Genomic DNA, 19730 nt, shown 5'->3' with positions numbered 1-19730 from the left:
TTCAACATTTAGTAACGTTGAAAACACATAAAGAAAAATCTTTGGTAAGGCGGTTTCCATTTTAGCAAGTGCGACGCAAAAATTCATCAATGCTTTCATGGCGTCATGTTATACTAATGACCTTTTTGTAACCTGTAAACGACGTTACGGATGACTTTTATTAAAATACCACCACCGCGTTATGGATGACAAATGAATGTATGTCAGATACATTTATGCGACATTGAAAGCACTTACCCATGCTTTAGCAATAGAAAGTGTTGCATATGTGATGTTGTAAAAGGATGTTATGGATTCAGTAACGTTGATAATGCGTTACACAAGTCAGTAAAAATATGCAGTTTTGTAGTGCCAATCCCTGATGCATTGAAATACCCATAAACACAAAATGCATTGAAGAGTCCTGCATCTTCGAAGCTCCAATAATATTCAAAATTCCTTTCCTAGTTACTCAGCCTCAGCCCCTGGCTTCAAGCTCCCCAGCTCTTGAATTCTCACCATTACAGACGCCAAGTACCGGATGAACTCATGCCTCTGCCATAAGCTTCAACGTGGAAGCAGTTGCTTCTTCGTTCGTGATGCCTTCCGAGCCCTCCAATCAGGCGCTGGCACCAACGCTGCATGTAGGCATTTCCTTGATCGATAAGACCAAGTGAACAGGTGGGTGGTGATTAGAATGACAGAAAAGGCACACATTTTCTTTATAACTGGTGCGCAGGCGTCAGAGGATAAGATCTGTGGTCGGTTTCTGCGTGACGGTATTTTGAACCTGACTTTAGTTAGCTCAAAGTTAAAACTAGTTGAATTCTGATGCTGAAATCAACATCATCATAGACAGACCAATGATCAGAGTCATTCTGCCAGATGCAGACCAAGAACCAGAATCTCTTTTTATTAACTTCTTATTCATGCCTGTACCCCGTTCGACTCCCAAAAAGGAAAAAAAAAAAGAAAACAGTTTCTCATTGAAGAAACAAATGGGACTGAAGATGGCAATCTCTTCCAGATTTTCAGCTACAAGTACTCACCCTCCTCTTCTATCTGCGCTTCCATTTTCACACCTATGTCCCTCCCATGATCTCACCTCTGGTTCCCAACCAAGATCTAGATGATGTGGTGTCACTTGCGAAATCACCCAAACGTTTGTGTTATGTTTTTGCAAGTACTTCTTTAAGTTCTTTTGCAGACTGGGCAACTATACATCTAGACAAATGCAAATTTTAATTCCTGCTCTTGTTCTTGCTGATTACTTTCCGTGCAGGGGAACAAGCAACAAGAGAAGAGTTTATTAAAGTGAATGGGCGATCTTGGTCATGAAAGGTAAGCGCTCCCCCTCTGTCTCTACCGTTTGGGTTGATTAGCTAGATGGCGTTAATTAGGCAGACTCCCACCAGATAGGCAGATACGATTACATAGATTAAGGATCATCCAAACATAAGAGTCCAATCCCTCTCTGTCTCTGTCTGTCTGTCTCTCTCTCTCTCTCTCTCTCTCTCACCCCCGCACCGTCAATCGTAATTGGAGGAATGCCAATTTCTGTTATAAACCAACAGGCTGATGGGTTCTTTACTGCAGTCCATAGCCCCGTCTACGCGTATAGGGATCCCTCCCTTTGGTCTGATCTCTCAATGGTGTTTCTCTCTTTTCCACACCCCCATATATTGGCTGGTGATTTCAATTGCATGCTTTTTCACAGCCGGCTCAAACCAAGCCGTGGCCTCCTCCTCTTCAATGCAGGCTTTTCAAGAGTTTGTTATGGGGGAAGGGAAAGCCCCTCTAAACTGAATTTATTGTTACACTAATACTAGGCTTCTCCTATTTCTTTTCTTTTTTCTGGTGTGATCTTGTACCTGGTTTATCTTCCAACAACTTGTTGGTTGTTTGGTCTTGCTCTGTGTAATGTTTATTTGAAAAGAAGATTTAGAGGCGTTATGGAGGGAAGGCGCCCTTGCCCTGCGCAGTGGATTGTGGTTGAGTTTCTTGCCGCCCACAGGTGAAGCTAGCGAAGGTGCGGTACTGCAGTATAATGGGGACTCTAGAACTAGAAGGAATGTTTTTGCTCCTATCAGAGAAAGTTGTAGAGTTAATCTGACCCAGGGTCAGGAAACCTTGTGTTGGCAAAATAGCAACTCTCCAATCAAATCCAGGATCCAAATTTGGGAGAGGATTCGGATGAAGAGTACAATAGTCAATTGGAGGAAGAAAATCTGGCCTGGCTGTTAGGTAGTCGATATTGGTAGGTTTTGGAGGCTTCTTACGAAAGTTGGGGTGCAGCAGATGTATTCACTGTGATCTCCGAGGGCCCTGTGGTGGCACTCTTTCTTAAACAAAAATCTTCCGGAAGACAAGCGTTTTGGCCTAAACTTGGCCTCGATCTGTTTCCAACGTAAAAAACATGTAGAAACTCAAGACCATGTGCTGTTGAATTGCCCCTCTGGCCTTTGCTGCTAATATCTGGGCTTATGTGATGGATGGTTTGGCATCGGTCGGAAGCCGGTTAGGGCCATTTGTGCAGAGCTGGTGTGGTATTTTAACAAAAGCCTTGCTTGGCAAAGAGAGGAAGAAATGTTGGGGTCTGGTTTTTTTAATATTGTAATGTGAAAAATATGGTGTTTTAGAAATTAGGCCAAACATCAGAATGTGTGGAGGAAGTCGAGAGAGGCAAAAAGAGGTTTGGCATGCTTGTGTTGAAGTGATATTAAAGCAAGATTGGCCTTTGGATGGTGAGTGATCAATTAAGGTGTGGCTGCGCAATACTATTTTTACTCCTTGTTGGCTCGTTAAGGATTTGTCAGGCTGGATCATTCAAATTGGCCTTCATGAAAAAGAAGCAAAGAAGATTCTTTTTAAAGATGGTTTGTTGAAAGGGAGGAAACTCTTGGTGGACAATCATAGCAGGGCCATTCCGGAAACAGTTCACTTGACTTGGGTGCTTCATGAGATAGCTGAGGAAAGTTCTTGTATATTCTTGAAATCTAAGGGTGTGGCATGGAAATCTTGGTTCCAGAAAATTGCAACGGGCCATCATTTGCCTGCTCACATTGAGGTAGTCTCTGGTTTTTCTAGGTGGATTCAGAACAGCATTCCCTGTAATGGTTTCTTTTCTGTAGAAGTTGTATCCTTGCTCTCTGGGCAAGTGGGATGGGTGGGCTGATTGTCCGTGCTGCCGATATAGACTCATTTGTTCATTCTTTTAGCTTCAATGGAATAGGGGTGATCCCCCAGCTCTGTTTCTGCTTAAAAACAGTTGAAGCTGGCGAGGCCCGACTGAAACATTGAGTTGAGATAGTCTTGATGTTGGTCATAAAGTCCCTTTACTGCATATGAAATATACAGGAAAAGCTTATGAGTCTCAGAGTTCATGTCTAATTATAAACACCTTGATTGCTTTACATGCTATAGGCTGCGGATGAATCCCACTTCTCATGAGGATTTGGGGCTTGTGGAGCCTTGACATGTCGGAGTGTCCTCTGCTTGTAAGACCCACCATTACTGAGAACCCTGGGCAACTAGAGAGAATGAGGATGAAACGCCAAATTTCATCTGCCGATGCCAGACACAGAGAAGCGCATTTTTTGCTGATAATGTACTACATGCTTATAGAGTTAGAGATCATGACAACTAGAATAACTATCAATTAATTATGGATGACAACAGAAATTTCTGAATTCACACCTTTTAACTAACCCATCGAAAGTTCTTCCATTTCAATAAAAAATTGAGGATCCATAACCTACAGTATATTTGCTAGGAAAAGTAGACGCCGTAGATTTGTATGATATATAAAACACACGGAGGACTACAGAAAATCAAGAGCTAGCCTAGATAAAATTAGCTGGAAACAAGATTGAACAAATCAAATTAAAGCACCTGGCCGGATTGCGTCTGCGTCATTCGGTGATGATGATGCGAAGGCGGTGCATAGTTTATGCTGTTGGTGACATGATATGGCTGTGAAGGATTGGGCAGCATTAGAAAAGGTGATGATGATGAAGACTGGCTATGCGCAGGTGTTGAACTAGTAATTGGGTAGCGCTGTGGAAGGAATGGATCCACCGGTCCACCGCCAAAATTGAATGCTTGGATCGGTCCTAATTGGCGTGGTGGTGTTGACTGAAGGTGAGGCCGGAGGTACCCTTGGACGGTGAACCCTGCAGAAATCCAAGCGCTGCATTCTAGGCTCCTCTGCATGGCCTAATATTCATCGATACGAAAAGACTTGCAAGTTAAGAGACAGAGAGAGAGAGAGAGAGAGAGAGAGAGAGACCATGAAATGTTGCTAAATGGCTGAAGTTTTTCTTTTTTGTAGTATGACTGTCCTGTTCATGAATCCCCATAAGTTAAAGCAAATGTATGCATCCACGAGTATTGAACTTTTCACACCTTCAATTCAGAAGTCTTAAGCCTGAGCCTATAAATTTAAAGTAATTAGGTGGCTTACTTGAAGTTGCAGCTGCAGTGATTTCATGTACTTAACCGCGTCATCCAGCATGGAGGCCATATCACGCTGCAGAATTGATTGCTTTCAACAATGTTGACAAAAAAAAAATTGTAGCATCGTCCGTTAAAAATACAAATACAAAAAAGAGAGGAGGAAAGATAAAGAGGGGAAAGAAACAGAGTGTGTGATTCAGATGGTCCAATTTTAGCATCCTGGGAAGAACACAAAAGGCAGAAGGAGGTGGAGAGGGGCAGAAAAGAGTGGGATATATATATATTGGTATATTAATCCAGACCACTTAATTTATGACAAATACCAGACACCTTAAGATTTACTATTGAATACCCTTTTGTGTAATCTAACTCTATAGATATGATGTTAGGTGTGATTTGATAAATATATTAGTTTTAATCATTTTTGAATAATTAATGGTTGTATGACGTTAAATTTTTGGTAGTAGAAGAATCAATATTTCTTATAAAAGCAACTCTAGTGAAAGCGTGCTTCATATTAAATTGACATTTATGAATATTCATATTTTGTATAAAAAAAATTAACAAAAATTTAAAGTATCAACTTCCTGTCGTTAAACCCTTATATATATATATATATATAGATTTTTTGCTTAAAATCCTACTCCTTTGGACGTAATTTCAATTTTCAATTATAATCCTGACTTTCAAATTCTATGATTGACCCAAGTTTTGCTCGTATGTTCAATACATTTTTATCGTTTCCATCTAAATTTGTTTAAGATCCAGTTAAGATGGGGCGAAGAGAAATTGGTATGTCTTCGTTTCAATTGAAAAGGGTGTATTGCATCGGCGGAGCCAAAAAATTTGGTTGAAAGGGCACTAATTCAATAACTTCAATTTTTTTAGAGGCATTTGTACACACAAACAATCAAATATTTCAAAATAATAATATAAAATAACCATATTTTTTATGCACACCAGTCTTAACGTGGTTCAGCCTTTTTGGCTTGTTCCACAAATGCTGCAATTTCTCTTAATTGTTTAGAGAGTTGTGGGTTCTCCAATGTATTAAGTGGGACTACATTTGGATAGATATTCTTGCCTCCATATATGGTAGCTGATTTTCACCTTTGGATTTGGCAAGAGTATCTCTTCGATTAACTCTTTCTTTATCATGTAACCATTTTTGCCGAGTACATCGTCGGAGATGTTATTGTGATCTCTTATCCTAACACGTCCCCACAAGCGAATCTCCATTGGATGGAGATAAAGCTTGTCTCAAAGTAAAGTGAACCTAGCTCCAGTAGAGCTTTAGTTAACATGTCTGCAAGCTGTTCATTAGAAGGGATGAACTGATTGAATTTTTTTTATGTGACTTTCTCCCGATCTAATTGAAAAACATTCTTAAATATGAAGCCTGTTAAGTGGTTTTTCAAAGAGGCAGTGACCACAAACTCTAGCTAAAGGAGACTGATCACCCAGTGGTGGGTGGAAGAGGAAGTGGATGCATGTTTGTGTTCATGATTCCATATGGGTGTGTATATGTAACTGACCTTTCTTGCATTGGGTACGAGGTCATGGAGAGCTGCAACCTTCTCACTGATCCTGTGCCTTCGTTTCTGCCGACAGCGGACAACTCAGTGAACAGATTTCTACAATTGTCATTCATAGTTGCTACAATTACTTCAGCAGTTTGTTGGGATATAGAGCTCCATGCTTACTATCATGTCAAAAACTTATTATCAAACGACCTCACATATTCGTCCTGTCTGACATACTTACTCTCTCCACCTCATAGCGAGTGTTTGAGGTGCAATGACCTTTCCTAGAATCAGTGGGCTTCTTGGCAACTCTCAGATTTTCATGAGCAGCCGCCTGTGATCGGAAACATACTCTTTATCACCTATCTGTTATTTTATGTATTAACTACACTGTGAAAAAAATGCTTACCTGACTCTTCGTTTCCATACTTTCGATTTGTTTTCCGCTGAACGAACCATCTTCTTCACCGTATCTGGTCGGGCAACTAGAGTTAGTTCTGCCAATACTGTCATACTTGTTGACTGGTGACCATGACAAATCGGTAAGATTTGCCCAGTCCTCAAAGCTAGAGATGCTTTCGCATGATAGATCTTCAGTACACCGATCATTCACCTCCGAGACCATCTGGCTGCGAGCAGATACAGTAGATTGGCCGACAGGGTGTGCTGTTTTCGTTTCAGTACCAAACCGAGGAGTAGCTTTTGAGCAAGAGGGCTCACCATCATGGTAGAAAGACTGTTTTGGACCGGGGAAGACCATGGCAGGATACCGTCGCTGAACTGTCCTTGGTGATGGCGGTGGGCATTCTGGGATGGGCTCATTCCGTCCAGTTGGAGAACCCCAGCTGCTGCCATGGTAGTTCATGGCTGGAAGAGAGAAGACGCAAGAATGGTGGTATGACCGTTTAAGTACTATCATCTTCTACTAGAATGATGCGAGAAGTATGTCATTATGTGGCTACGTGGATTTCAGGCACAGAATCTAGGATAGTTCCAAGCCCCCAGCAGATATTAAGAACTTTAGTTGGCATAGTATTTTCAGATGCAGATATCGGTAAGGCCTTCATATGCCCATCTGCGATCCCTAAAAATTCTTAATTTAGTTAGTCCGATCACCACCTACCTACAGCATCCTTTTGCTGCCATGACATGATTATTGTGACAAGATAAAGTAGGCTCAGTAGTCGGATCTTTTTGGGCCCTGTTAAAATGTTTGTGAATCTGCCCCAATTTTTATATAAATATACATAACAGTATTATCGTTCCCAAACAACCCCTTCAACCATTGACTGTCATATGTCCTGTTATTCTCTCAATTGTAATAAGCCAAAACAGTATTTTGTTCATGGCCTTTTTATTGTCAATTGGTACCAAGTTGTCGATGAAATAAATATTTGGCAAGAAAATTCTTCAGGATATGATTGGAGATGCCATGCACTCTCTTAGGGATCCCAACTATAATAAATTAATGAAATGGATTTAATATTAGTAACAGCATAGGTAGAGCTGCCATGGAAATAGATTTTGCCAAATATAAATTTGTAGGACGTGGTGTATGGAAATTGGGTTCCTTATCATCGTTGTTGATGCTTAGATGCGCCCTCATCGGAGATAATTAAAAGATCTGCACCATTCCTATAGTTTGATGATGAATGTTCCAACTACATGCATCATTTGTCTCTCACTTCATTACAGATCTGACTGCACGTAAGTTGTCCATCAAGGAGTGATTTATTTCTAATTTCACAGCTTGATCTGTAGTTCGATGGGTACTAAGGAAGATGACAAATATCTCTGCCCAAACTCAGGCAATGAAGCCTATATTCAAAGTCGGTGGCTGCTTCTTCATAGCACTCTGGAGATTCCTTTGTGCTTTTGTTTCAAGAGAGTTCTTAATGCTAGTACGAGCTAAAAGATGCAAGCGAGGAACAAAACAAAAATTCATAGACGTCATATAGGGCCAACTGTTCACCTAGTCATGCATCCTGCAGAAGAGAGTGCATGGCAGTTCCTTGTCCTCATTTTAGACTGTGTACGTAATATACTGACGAAGTGAGAGTGAAAAAACAAGGGAAAAGATAAAAGAATGAAGACCACCCGTCCGTCTTTTGTATTTTCACATCTTTTGTTTCTCAAGGAAAAAACAAATCTGAAAGAGAAGGCAGATTGATGCATGGGAAGATCAGGTGAGGAAACTGTCCCTTCATTTGAAGAAAGCTTCTTTTTATAACAGAAGAGCCGTAGTCCACGCAAAGAAACGAATTAGCCAGGGTAGGAACTTTGGACAGTACTAGAGCCCAGCGAGAATAAAGAGAACCTGAGGCTGATCCTGCTTGTGCTAGAGACCACCAGAGGTTATAGTGTTCGTGGTGTTTCAGCACTGCGATTCAATGTTGAAGCCTTATCCAAGTATTTCAAGGCACATTAGCAAGCAACCGGAAGGAGCACCAATTTGGCAGAAGAAGAGCAGAGATTCTGGTCCTTCAGGATTCAGAATCATCAAATTAATAAGAAAAAACTATAAATCACTGCCTAACTTCTGGTAGAACAACAATCACCACTCAACTTCTGAGGGTGAACAATTTAGGCGCTCAATATTTGAGGAAAATTCTCAAATATGTGCAGCAGCCTCGAGTCACCACTGTTGGTTTAACTGCTGCAGTGAAGAATGACATATGGACTACTGTGGAGATGACTAAAGCTCACTCCCTCTCCCTCTGGTTTTCCCCAAATCAAATACTTTATGTCTCTCCGTGTGTAAGTTCAGAAGTTACATATATTTGTATGCCCTTTTTCTTGTGCGACCGTCTCACTTACATGGAGATTTGAGATTAATGTATCACGTATCCGGAACTCAGGCAATGAAGCCTATATTCAAAGTTGGTGGCCGCCGCTTCGTAGCACTTATGAGATTCTTTTGTGTTTTTGTCAAGAGAGTTGTTAATGCCAGTACGAGCTAAAGATGCAAGCGAGGAACAAACCAAATTCACAGACGTCATATATGGCCAAATGTTCACCTAGTCATGTATCCTGCAGAAGAGAGTGCATGGCAGTTCCTTGTCCTGATTTTAGACTGTACGTAATATACTGACGAAGTGAGAATGTAAAAACAAAGGAAAAGATAAAGAATTAAGAGCACCCGTCCACTTTTTGTGTTTCATTTCTTCTCTTTCTAAAGGAAAAAAACAAATCTAAAAAAAAAAAATCAAGGCCGATTGAAGCATGGGAAGATCAGGTGAGGAAACTGTCCCTTCACATGAAGAAAGCTGCTTTTATAACAGAAGAGCCGGCGTTCCCGCAAAGAAACGAAGTAGCAAGGGTAGAAACTTTGGACAGTACTAGAGCCCAGCGAGAACAAACAGAACCTGAGATTGAGCCCGTTTGTGCTGGAGACCACCAGAGGTAGTGTAAGTGGTGTTTCAACACTGTGATTCAAAGTTGAAGCCTTATCCAAGTAGTTCAAGGCACATTTGAAAGCGACCAGAACAAGCACCAATTTGGCAGAAGAAGAGCAGAGGTTCTGGTCCTTCAGGATTCAGAACCAACAACTTAATAAAAAAAAAAAAAAACTTTAAATCACCACTCAATTCTGAGGGTGAACAATTTTTAAGGCTGTCAACGTTTGAGGAAAATTCTCAAGTATACATGTGCAGCCTCCAGTCACCACTGTTAATTTAATTGCAGAAGCAATGAAGAATTACAGAGGATTACAGATAGATTATTGTGAAGGATGGCTAAAACTCTCCACTTTCTCTGTTTTTTCCTAAATCAAATACTTTGTCTCTCTATGTGCAAGTCGAGAAGTTCCATATATTTGTATGCCATTCTTTTTTGGTCCATTGTCTTAATCGGAGATTTGAGCTAGATTAATATATTATCTATCATTAAAAGAGAGTTTTGGAGCTCACTGACTAGGCAATGTGGAGATAGTCTGCTCACAGTCGACTGCTTGAACTTCATAATTTATCGTTTTCCGGGGACCCAAATCCTGCTAGCCAACAACTTTTCGACATCTCTGTTTGGCCAGACCGCTTCAAATCCATTTTCCAGTACTACTTCTACTGGGGCTTTTGGTTCCAAACCAGCTTCCTTTGGTATCATATCATCTGCTTCCTCTTTCATCTCGCCTTTTGGTTCATCCTCTTCAAATCTTTTTGGGCAACATCCTCAAATTCGTCCATTTTGGGGCGCTGTCAACACCTACATTTGGGCCACTATTATATTTCTCTTCGGAATGAATATTTCATTTTGTTATATAAAATTTCTGAAAAGAAGGCCTGCATTTGAATTTGAAGTTAGAAAAGTTTGCACGTTATTATTAGATCTAAGAAGAGAGTCTGTCCATAGAACTTCATCTATGTTATGCTGTGTACTTATAGTCTTATTTATAAGATTAGCTTTTGAAACAGTTAGTTTTGTGAGCAATTGGTGAATCTTTGTGGAGCATTGCCTATTTTGGACTCTTTGATAAGAGGACTGCTGTTCTGCTGGAAACACTTGTTGCATTAATGCCTCAGATTTCAATTAGTCGAGAAGGCAATACTTCTCCCTCCGTTCAATTTGGGAATACTCGGCATGCCAATAAGTGCTTTTGAATTGTAACATGAAAGAAATGCTCAATAATTAGCAGACTGCATGCTTTGCGACCGGCGAAGGTAAGCATGTACTAAGAAAATTTCCAGAGGTATGTATTCATATGCTCATCTCTCCCTGTTTCTCTCTCTTTCTTTCTCTCTCTCTCTCTCTCTCTCTCTCTCTCTCTCCCTTGTTAGATGTTGAGCTAGACATCTCCCTTCCAGATGCGCTTGCCGCTCTTAAGGTCTCTCTCCCGCAGGAACGACTTGATTTCCTACATTCTTCTTTTGTTGTTGTTGTTGCGCCGGTCTCCCACTCCAGCCTCGCTAGGTTGCGGAGGGAATTGCGCAGGATTGGGGTTTCTGCAGCCTCCATCCTCCCCCCCAGTGCGGCTAGGACAGCCAGGCGTATGTCTCTTCGCGTGGTTTCCCCATGTCGGTTGCGTGCTGGAATGTACAGTGCCCGTTATCGGCGTAGGTATCTCTCATCTTAGGTTCACCAACATGGACCTTCAGTGCTTATCGTGGTTGAGACCAAGTTGTCGGTGATCTCTCATGCTTGTGTTCGTACGTTGTTGCGTCAACGGTCCTTTGGATTCCTGCCTGCTAATGGGGCCGCTGGCGGCATCCTGCTGGCTTGGTCTCTGCCTCTTACAGGAGTGATTGTGCATGTTGGTAGGTACTCTATCTCTGCCTCTTTCAACGGTCTCTGGCTCAATGGCTTGGTCTTAGTTACCGCGGTCTATGGCCCTTACGTTGGGGCTTTGCGAGACCAGCTGTGGGATGAGCTGCATCATGCTCGTCAGCTTGCTCCTTCACCTTGGCTTTTGGTAGAGACTTCAATTGTTTGCTTAGCTCTACTGATTCTTCCTCCCCTATCACTTTTAGTCCGTCTATGTCTGCTTTTCATTCGTTCGTTGAGGAGTTCGGTCTTTTTGACGTGCCTTTGAATAGTGGTGAGTTTACTTGGTCCAACAATAAGAATCTTCCCATTCTACGTAGGTTGGATCGTGTCTTCCTCTCGCCTGAGTTGTTCTCTGCTTTTCCTTTGTTCTCCTTGGTTTTAGGACCGAGGCACTTGTTTGATCATGCTCCGTTGCTCTTTTTCCTTCTTCAGGGTAGGGATGGTACCGGGCGCGCCAGGTTCCGTTTTGAGCTTTGGTGGCTCCGTGATGTGTTCTTTATGGCTGTCGTCCCTAAATGGTGGGCTCGCATCATCAATGGTAGGTGGGCTGCTTTTAGGCTCTCACGGAAGTTACACTCCATCAGGAAGGAGGTATTCGTCTGGAAACACATTTTTTGGAGTGGCAAATTTTCTGATGTGACCGTTTGGGATGAGGAGATCCTGTCCATTCAGTCTTCTGACAATATTTCTGCAGATCAGTCTTCCCGTCTTTTTTGCCTCTAGTGTCTTGCTTAGGAGTGGCGGGTTAGGGAGTCCATCCATTGGCAGCAGCGTTCTAGGTTGGGTTGACTTTCCAATGGAGACCAGAATTCTAGATTCTTCCACTTGGCCGCCTCTCAAAGGCGTCACCCGGCGTTGCTACAGTCAATGGTTATCGAGCAAAGGGTTATTCTTGGTAATGACATTCTCCCGGATTTGACTGCTCATTTTCGAGATTTCTACTCTAAGCCTCTTCGCTTTCGTGCTCCGTTGCCAGACTTTCACCTCTCCTCCCTCTCTGTCTCGTGTGTGATCTCTCTTGAGCGGCCTTTTCTGCATCAAGAGATAAAAAACGCTGTCTGGACCCTTGGTTTTGGTAAGGCGTCCGACATTGATGGTTTCCCTATTGAATTTTTTCGCACTATTTGGGAGGCTTGTAGCGCTGATGTGTTTACGTTTTATGATGAATTTGCCTACAACTCCATCTTTCTTAAAGAATTTAATCGAGCCACCTGCGTCTTGGTGCCTAAGTGTCCTAACCCTACGGACGTCACCCACTTTCATCTGATCTCCATCTTAGGCACACCTTATAAGATTATTGCTAAGTTGTTTTCCTTACGGCTTGCGCCTGTTTTGCCTTCTGTCATTAACCCCTTCCAGGTTGCTTTCATCAAGGGTCGGCGTTTGCATGACGCGGTTGTCCTCACCAATGAATTTGTTCACTCTCTATACTGTCTGCGTCTTCCTTTCTTCATCCTGAAGTTGGACATCTTAAGGCCTTTGATTCAGTTAGTTGGGAGTTCCTTTCTGACGTCCATACCCGTCTTGCTTTTGGTCCATCGTTTAGGCAGTGGATCCTTTCGCTTGTTACTAGGCCCAGCTTGCAGTCTCCTTCAATGGGTTGCATGGTGATTTCTTGTGTCTCGGTCGTGGCCTTCGTCAAGGTTGTCCGTTATCACCTTTACTTTTCAACTTGGTTCCCGAGTACTTTTCTGCTTTATTCCATCACGCGGCGGTCGTTGGCTTCCTCACACTACATTCACTCCCCCACTTACAGACCTTCTCCACCATTCAATATGTTGACGACTTTTTCCTGTTTGGCACCGCTACTCGCCAACAGATTGTGAGAAATTGGCTCATCCTTCGGTTTTTTGAGCTCATATCGGGTCTTTCTATTAATTCTTCTAAGTGTCATCTTTCCCTCATCCACGCGGATCCGGCCACGGTACTTCTTGCAGAAGCTTGCTTTGGGTGTAAGGCTGTTGGTCTACCTATGGACTATTTAGGTCTTCAGATTTCGTTGTCGCCTCCTGTGCCCTCCTTTTGGGATGGAGTGGAGAAGAAGCTTGTTGATCGCCTTCAGTGTTGGCAGAGAAAGCTGCTTTCTCTCCCAAGTCGTATTATTCTTGCTAAACACTGTCTTCCGTCTGTCTCCGTCCATGCTCTGTCAGTCTTTCGACCTGTGCCTGTTCTGAATAGGTTTGACAGAATCATTCGTAATTTCATCTGGGATGATGAGCGGCCTTTGGATCGCTTTGCGCGCTGGGATATGGTTGTCTTTCTGCGTCTTCTTGGAGGTGTTGAGATTACCAACTTTAGTCGGGCTTGTGAGTCTTCTCTGTGTTCTTAGTGGTGGCGTCTGGCAACTTAGCACTCTCCCATCATCCTATTCATTTGCTCCAAATTTGACTTGCCTTCCCCTAGTGTTTGGAGTGGTTCCATCTCTCGCACCTCTCCATCTCACTTTTGGTGCGACCTGCTTTCCGCCCTTCCTCTTTTCCTTCGCCTTGCTGACCTCCCATCGTTTGCACCCCCTTCTTGGCCTCTTTCACCTTCCCGGAGTTTCACTTTTTCTTTTTGCTACCTGGCTTCCTTTGGTTCTTCCATGGCGTCGCTCCCACCTCGATCCCTTTGGTCCCCTGGCCCTTCTACTCGTGCCATTGCTTTTGCATCACTTCTTCTTACTGACCACATCAACACTTTTGACCACTTACAGCGCCTTGGCATCAGTTTAGGTAACCAGTGTCCCTTCTGTCTCGCCGCGGTTGAGTCTCAGGTTCACCTTTTTACCTCTTGCTCTTTTTTCTTTAGTGTCTTTACCTCTATCTGGCATTCCCTTGTTAGTAGCCTTTCAGACCCACCTTGCATTCGTCTTTTCTTTCTCTTATGTCATTCCTCCAATTTAGCTGTTTTTTGGGGTCGTGTTTGGAGGTTGTGGTTCATTTCAGATTGGTGGCTCATTTCAGCTTGGTGGTGCATTTCAGGGGCACCTTCTCTTCGCCGGAGTTTGTCGCTCGTCTTGTGCAGGGAGATGTTCATTTTACCATTCGGTTGCGGCGGCGTGGGTGATGGTGTCGTTCCGTCCTTCCACTCTCTTCCCACCCCTCTTATTTCGTTTTTTGTGAGTTGTATTGTATATTTTCTCTTTTGCTTCTATTTTGCGGTCTGTTACTGTAATTAGGAGACTTCTTGTCCCCAAGTTTTGATATACATTTTCATTTTATCGGCTCTCTCTCTCTCTCTCTCATATATATATATATATATATATATATATATATATAATCACCTGTGTTTCTGATCCATTCAAGCATGAGGTGACGTTGGAAAGTGCACAACTGTAGATCTTCAGTAGCATGGTCAATATGTTACCAAGTGCTACATGTTGATTCCTTCTATAACAACAAAAGACAATGTCACTGATGAATTGCTATAAGTTCTCATAATACAAATTCAGCTTGTAAAACCATGATCACAACTATCGTTACGGTGAGGTTTCTTTTTCTTATAATCCAATGAGATTTCCTTTGGGTATAATACTATGAACTTGAAAAAAAACACAAAAATAGGAAAAGTAGGGTAAATTTTTTCAAAATTTAAACAATCTTAAAAATTAGGAAAACATAAAATAAATAAGAAACTAATAAGACAAGGCCAAAAAAGTAAGTAGATAAAAACAAATAAAAATTAGAAAATAGGAACACACAATCTGGCATTAAAAACATAAAAAGAAGCCTAAAATGAATGAAATGGAAAAAATGCCAAAAAACACTTTTTTCGCATTTTTTTGTTTAGCATTTTTTTTCAAAAAGATTGTAACATCCCCATATCTTCAGTCGTCTCCATGTGATACAGCTTCTTTGACATCTTCACTCCTCCTTGATGATCAAAGAAGTATAATTTTCTATAGTGAAAGGGAAAGTGCTGACATTTCTAGGATTTCAGTATTGTCTTTGCATTTCTTTATTGCGTGAAGTTCAGTCGGCGTTCGAAGCTCATTAATTTGCTACCTTTGTCTCTATTCTGTGCCTCTAAGTAAACTTCAGGGGGAGAAAACCCTTGAAACAGACTGCACTACTGTTTGGGATGTCGCTTACCGTGAAAGTGGTAGAGGCTTCGACCGTCCAGGCATTAGAGGGCACTTAATCCAGTACATATTTTTTTGAGGTTTTCTAAGTTGGTCTTGCTTATTGCTCATATGTGGAAGCCATTCTTGCTAACACCATGTTTTGGTTGTAATGCAAAGTCTGTATGCAATGCAATGATATCTCGCTAGCTAGACAAGGCTAATGCGAAGAATGCATCTCCATTACTGAAAGAAACACAGAAAGGGATTGGAGTCGGCTATTGCCTCCATTGCATCTGCCATACACTTCTCAAAATTGATGTCAAAGAAGCTCCAGTTTGGTTCTCAGCTCACACTTATATTTCTGCTATTTGTTCACCTACCAACTGAAAAAGAGTAAGAACTACAAAGGGAGAAAACAGAGTTGACGGTCGGACAGGCAGAAAATGGAAGGGTTAAGGCGAAAGTTGAAAATAGATGGGTTAGATGTCAGGGGTTGAGAATCTGAGAAGTAAAATTTTTTGGATCAAATCATAACTAGGTCTCTCCGCAGCCTCTCTCTGGGGTCTTCTTAATGCTTGGTAATCAGGCCTCACTCTGCTGATGTGGGATACGTAAAAGGGAATGGCTTGGGGGAGAGCTTGCAATGGCTGGCGGTAAAACCGATCGAGAAGAGAGATTCGCTTCGCCGGTCCTGCGTTGCCGTCGTCCGGATGAACTCTGCGTCATTTCCGCGTGAGTTCTGATTCTCACATGCCAAGTTTTGACTGGCTGCCGCTCAGATTAGTCTGCCGATATGAACTGATCCTTTTAGCGGCCGGCCGACTTGATCAACGGCAAAAGTTAATGAGAAATGGATCTACCTGGATTGGCATGTCGATTTGCAGAGTCTGCGCGGAAGGATCAAGTCGTCGGCAGTTCAAGATCATGGCAACAACCGGTTGAGCATACCTTTGATGCATGTACTGTTTTGCTCATATTGTTCATTTATTGCATGCACTCAACACATTCAATACAAGCACATGAGACATATATGTGTCAAGGTAAGTTAGGTCCAGATCCAATATTCGCATTGCAATATTGATATATGTATATACTTGATCAAAGCAAATATATCATTATGGTATGGCCATTAAACCAGTATAATTACAATCATATGCACATGTATGTGAAAACAAGTCAAATCCATATCTAAATTTGCCTGTGATCATACACAAAGGTATATATTCCTAATAAATGAATTTCAGATTGTTCGCACCCCACCCCTTTCTCGAAGGGTGTGAATTGCGAATCAGCAAAATTCTTTTAAAATTGAGGTTTTGAAGAAAATTTTCAAGAGAAAGGGATCCACCCATCGGTACGAGATCCAACCGTTCCTGCCGCCTTTAACAAGGGTAATTGGACCAATGACTAAGGATCATTTGGATCATGTACGAGTTATTGATGCAAATCTTATATGCTTATGTATTGAGGTTTTGGATTCAAGAACCAAAATTCATTTTAAATAAGTGATTTGAACTTGTTTCAAAAATGAATTTGAAAATTGGAGAGCTTTCAAGTTGATTTAAAAACCTTTGTTTTGGTGTCTTTGATCTGAAATCGGCAATTCTTGAGGATTTTGAAAATTTGAAATTGAGTTCTTTGTTGTGAACTCTAGATGGTTCATGAGTTGAAATTATGATCAACTTTTGGAAAATAGCTAAGTTTCCTTAGCAAAGAAACTTGATTTTTGAATTCTTCTTTTGCCAAATCGTGTAATTTAGTTAGGTAGAGTTCAAAACATTGTTAGAAAATGTGTTGTTTTTCAAACACTCTTTGACCAAGATTATGAATGCATTGTTTGTGTTTTCTTTTGAAGTTAAGAGAAGTTTACAAATTCTTGTTGCAACATGACTTGGTCACTTTTTTCAACTCGAATTTGACTAACTTAACTTCTTAAGAATGTGCACGTGGTGCTATTGATTTTGAGTGAAAGTGAATGCATGAAATGAAAATGGAAACTATATAAAACATTCATTCTTCTCTCTCTCATAATCTCTCAAGGTTCATTCATATGAAACATACATTCTTCACTCTCTCATAATCTCTCAAAGTTCATTCATAGTAGGACTTTCTCTAAATGTGCTTATTATATGATTAAAAACATGAATTAGAGATGTAGTCCATAAGCTTGAGACTTGACATAAAACTATCAACATATTGAAAAATATACAAATGATGTCAAAATCAATTTTTTTTTTTGAAAAATTGGTTTAAGAATGTCAAATTTTACATATTTGAAATGCCAACTATCCTAGAACCATCCAAAGAAGTTGGCGATTTCATGAGTATGAAATCTGAAATTTGATCAAGGACTTTTCATTTCTATCTAAGAAACAAGCTCTTTATTAGAATCAATGTCCACAATTTTCAGCTATCTAAATCAACAAAAGGCCTGATTTTGTTTAGTTATCTTGAGACAAAAGTGGATGTCATCCACTTTTGTCTCAAGATAACTAAACAAAATCAGGCCTTTTGTTGATTTAGATAGCTGAAAATTGTGGACATTGATTCTAATAAAGAGCTTGTTTCTTAGATAGAAATGAAAAGTCCTTGATCAAATTTCAGATTTCATACTCATGAAATCGCCAACTTCTTTGGATGGTTCTAGGATAGTTGGCATTTCAAATATGTAAAATTTGACATTCTTAAACCAATTCCTATAAAACATGGTCTGGTTTCAACAACATACATACATCTTACGTATGGATTGCTGAAATTAAACAAATTTTAAAATGAAATGAAAGTGATTTCATAACTTGGTATATGAAAATCAAAATGAACCATCTTCTTAAAACCAGTTTGGAAACGTGTTCCAATCTGATTTTAAGAGAGGAAAGCAATTTTTAACAAGAGATTGAACACCCATATGTATATATATAACAATGTATACATATACATACTTTACTCTTCAAAATGAAATTTCATGAAGGGACTACATAACTCACAAATCATGAAGATTCATGGCTGGATTCTTTTACGTTGGAAGATTGAAAACTTGTTCCAAATCTCTCCTACTACCCTTGATCAATTAAATAAAGCATGAAACAAAATAACTTTAAATAGAAAATGATAAATGAATGATCAAGCTAGTTCATCCTTAATTTCTCCAAGCAAAGGTGGATTACATCCATGAGAATGCATCCATCCTTAATAGGCTTTTTCGTCATATATATATTGCAGCAAGATCACTTTCTCACCATGATATTCTCTCATGGTGGGGAGTTCAAAATGGTTTTAAGCTGGTTATTTTGAAAGGGACATGGCCTTGGGGCTCTTTTCAAAATTTGATACATGGGTTCATCTTTAAGAAAAACCGATGTATGCATGCATGATGCATTAATATGTACATTTAATCGTAGGTTTCTCCTAGCTGGACATCATTCCCAGCCATGAAACAAATGAAAATAAACCCTCCCACTAATTGCTGGAATTAAAATGAACTAATGAGAAGACAAAATAGATGAGAAATGGTTAAAATCACCTACCTTGCTGTCGGTCTTGATACTTGATCTTTGCATTCACTTGTTTTCTAAATCGACCAATCCTGAGCAAGAATCCAAGCTTGGATTCGAGCTTAGCAAAGCTAGAAGTAGAATAGCTTGATTGCTGGAATTTGTAGTAGAAAAGAAGTCTTCTCACCACGAAAATTCTAAGTAAGGGTTCACTTAAGCACCCTAACTTAGCAAAATCAACGGAGAGAATAGAAGAAAATGAAGAAGAAAGTAAGAGAAAAGAGGGAAGAATACTTGGACGAATCTCTCCTCTCTTCCTTGGCTTCTCCCTCCTAGCTCCTTGGCTGCAGCACTTGATGGAAAAGCTCAAAATTTCGTTCCCCCCCCCTTTCGTGGCCAAGGGAAGGTTTATATAGAGGAGGAGGTGGGTTCAACCACCTCCTTAAATTTGCCTTGGAAGATTAATCAAGGCTTAAAGAGATGAAAAATGGAATAAATGGAGATTTAATGACTTTACTTACTCATTCTTATCCCAATTGCACGAGCTAGGTGGGCTGGGTTAGGTTTGGTCAACTTGGTTCAGACCTAGCTGACCAACATTGACCAAATTTTGGACGAAAATGCCCTTGCTCAGGGTTTTGCGTTATTTTATGCTATTTATTTATTTATTTTGTTTGAAATCGAGCTTGTTAGGTTAAAACCTAGTTATTAAGCTCCAAATGCCATTGAATTATGATAATCCAATTTAAATTTGAATAAAATTTGAAAATTCTATCAAATTTAGCTCGAAAAGGGTATTTTCGTCCATAATTTGATTGAGGATGGATTTCAACTGAATCAAACTTTCGTTTGAAAAATTGAATTTTAATTTGGTATTTGATTTATCTTTTTGGCAAATCCAAATATTTATTTTCCTTTCATATGTCAATTTAGGCTCTGTAAAATCAATTTGATCATAGAGGGGCAAAATTGTTTGCA

General features: G+C 40.5%; 2 protein-coding genes and 1 long non-coding RNA gene across 3 annotated transcripts; 2 read left to right on the top strand and 1 right to left on the bottom strand.

Annotated features, from left to right (window-relative positions):
- The first annotated feature begins 884 nt into the window (after positions 1-884).
- Positions 885-3355, top strand: LOC126410557 (uncharacterized). Its single transcript, XR_007574774.1, has 2 exons — positions 885-1141; positions 1262-3355. It is a non-coding gene; the product is annotated as an uncharacterized LOC126410557 (long non-coding RNA).
- Positions 3356-3861: 506 nt separating this feature from the next.
- Positions 3862-6717, bottom strand: LOC116263619 (transcription factor PIF1-like). Its single transcript, XM_031643353.1, has 5 exons — positions 6367-6717; positions 6199-6291; positions 5970-6035; positions 4442-4507; positions 3862-4194 (listed from the first exon to the last, which is right to left on the bottom strand). The coding sequence occupies exons 1-5, from the start codon at positions 6715-6717 to the stop codon at positions 3862-3864; spliced, it is 909 nt and encodes a 302-aa protein (XP_031499213.1).
- A 5366-nt stretch (positions 6718-12083) lies between these two features.
- LOC116263618 (uncharacterized) lies at positions 12084-13545 on the top strand. The gene is made up of 3 exons (XM_031643352.1): positions 12084-12591; positions 12678-12859; positions 12973-13545. Exons 1-3 carry the CDS (start codon positions 12084-12086, stop codon positions 13543-13545), a joined length of 1263 nt encoding a protein of 420 aa, XP_031499212.1.
- The last annotated feature ends 6185 nt before the right edge of the window (positions 13546-19730 follow it).

This window comes from Nymphaea colorata, chromosome 11, assembly GCF_008831285.2.
Source record: "Nymphaea colorata isolate Beijing-Zhang1983 chromosome 11, ASM883128v2, whole genome shotgun sequence".
Taxonomy (NCBI): domain Eukaryota; kingdom Viridiplantae; phylum Streptophyta; class Magnoliopsida; order Nymphaeales; family Nymphaeaceae; genus Nymphaea; species Nymphaea colorata.
Note: the sequence above shows the minus strand (reverse complement) of the source record. Positions and strands in the feature narration are given on the sequence as shown.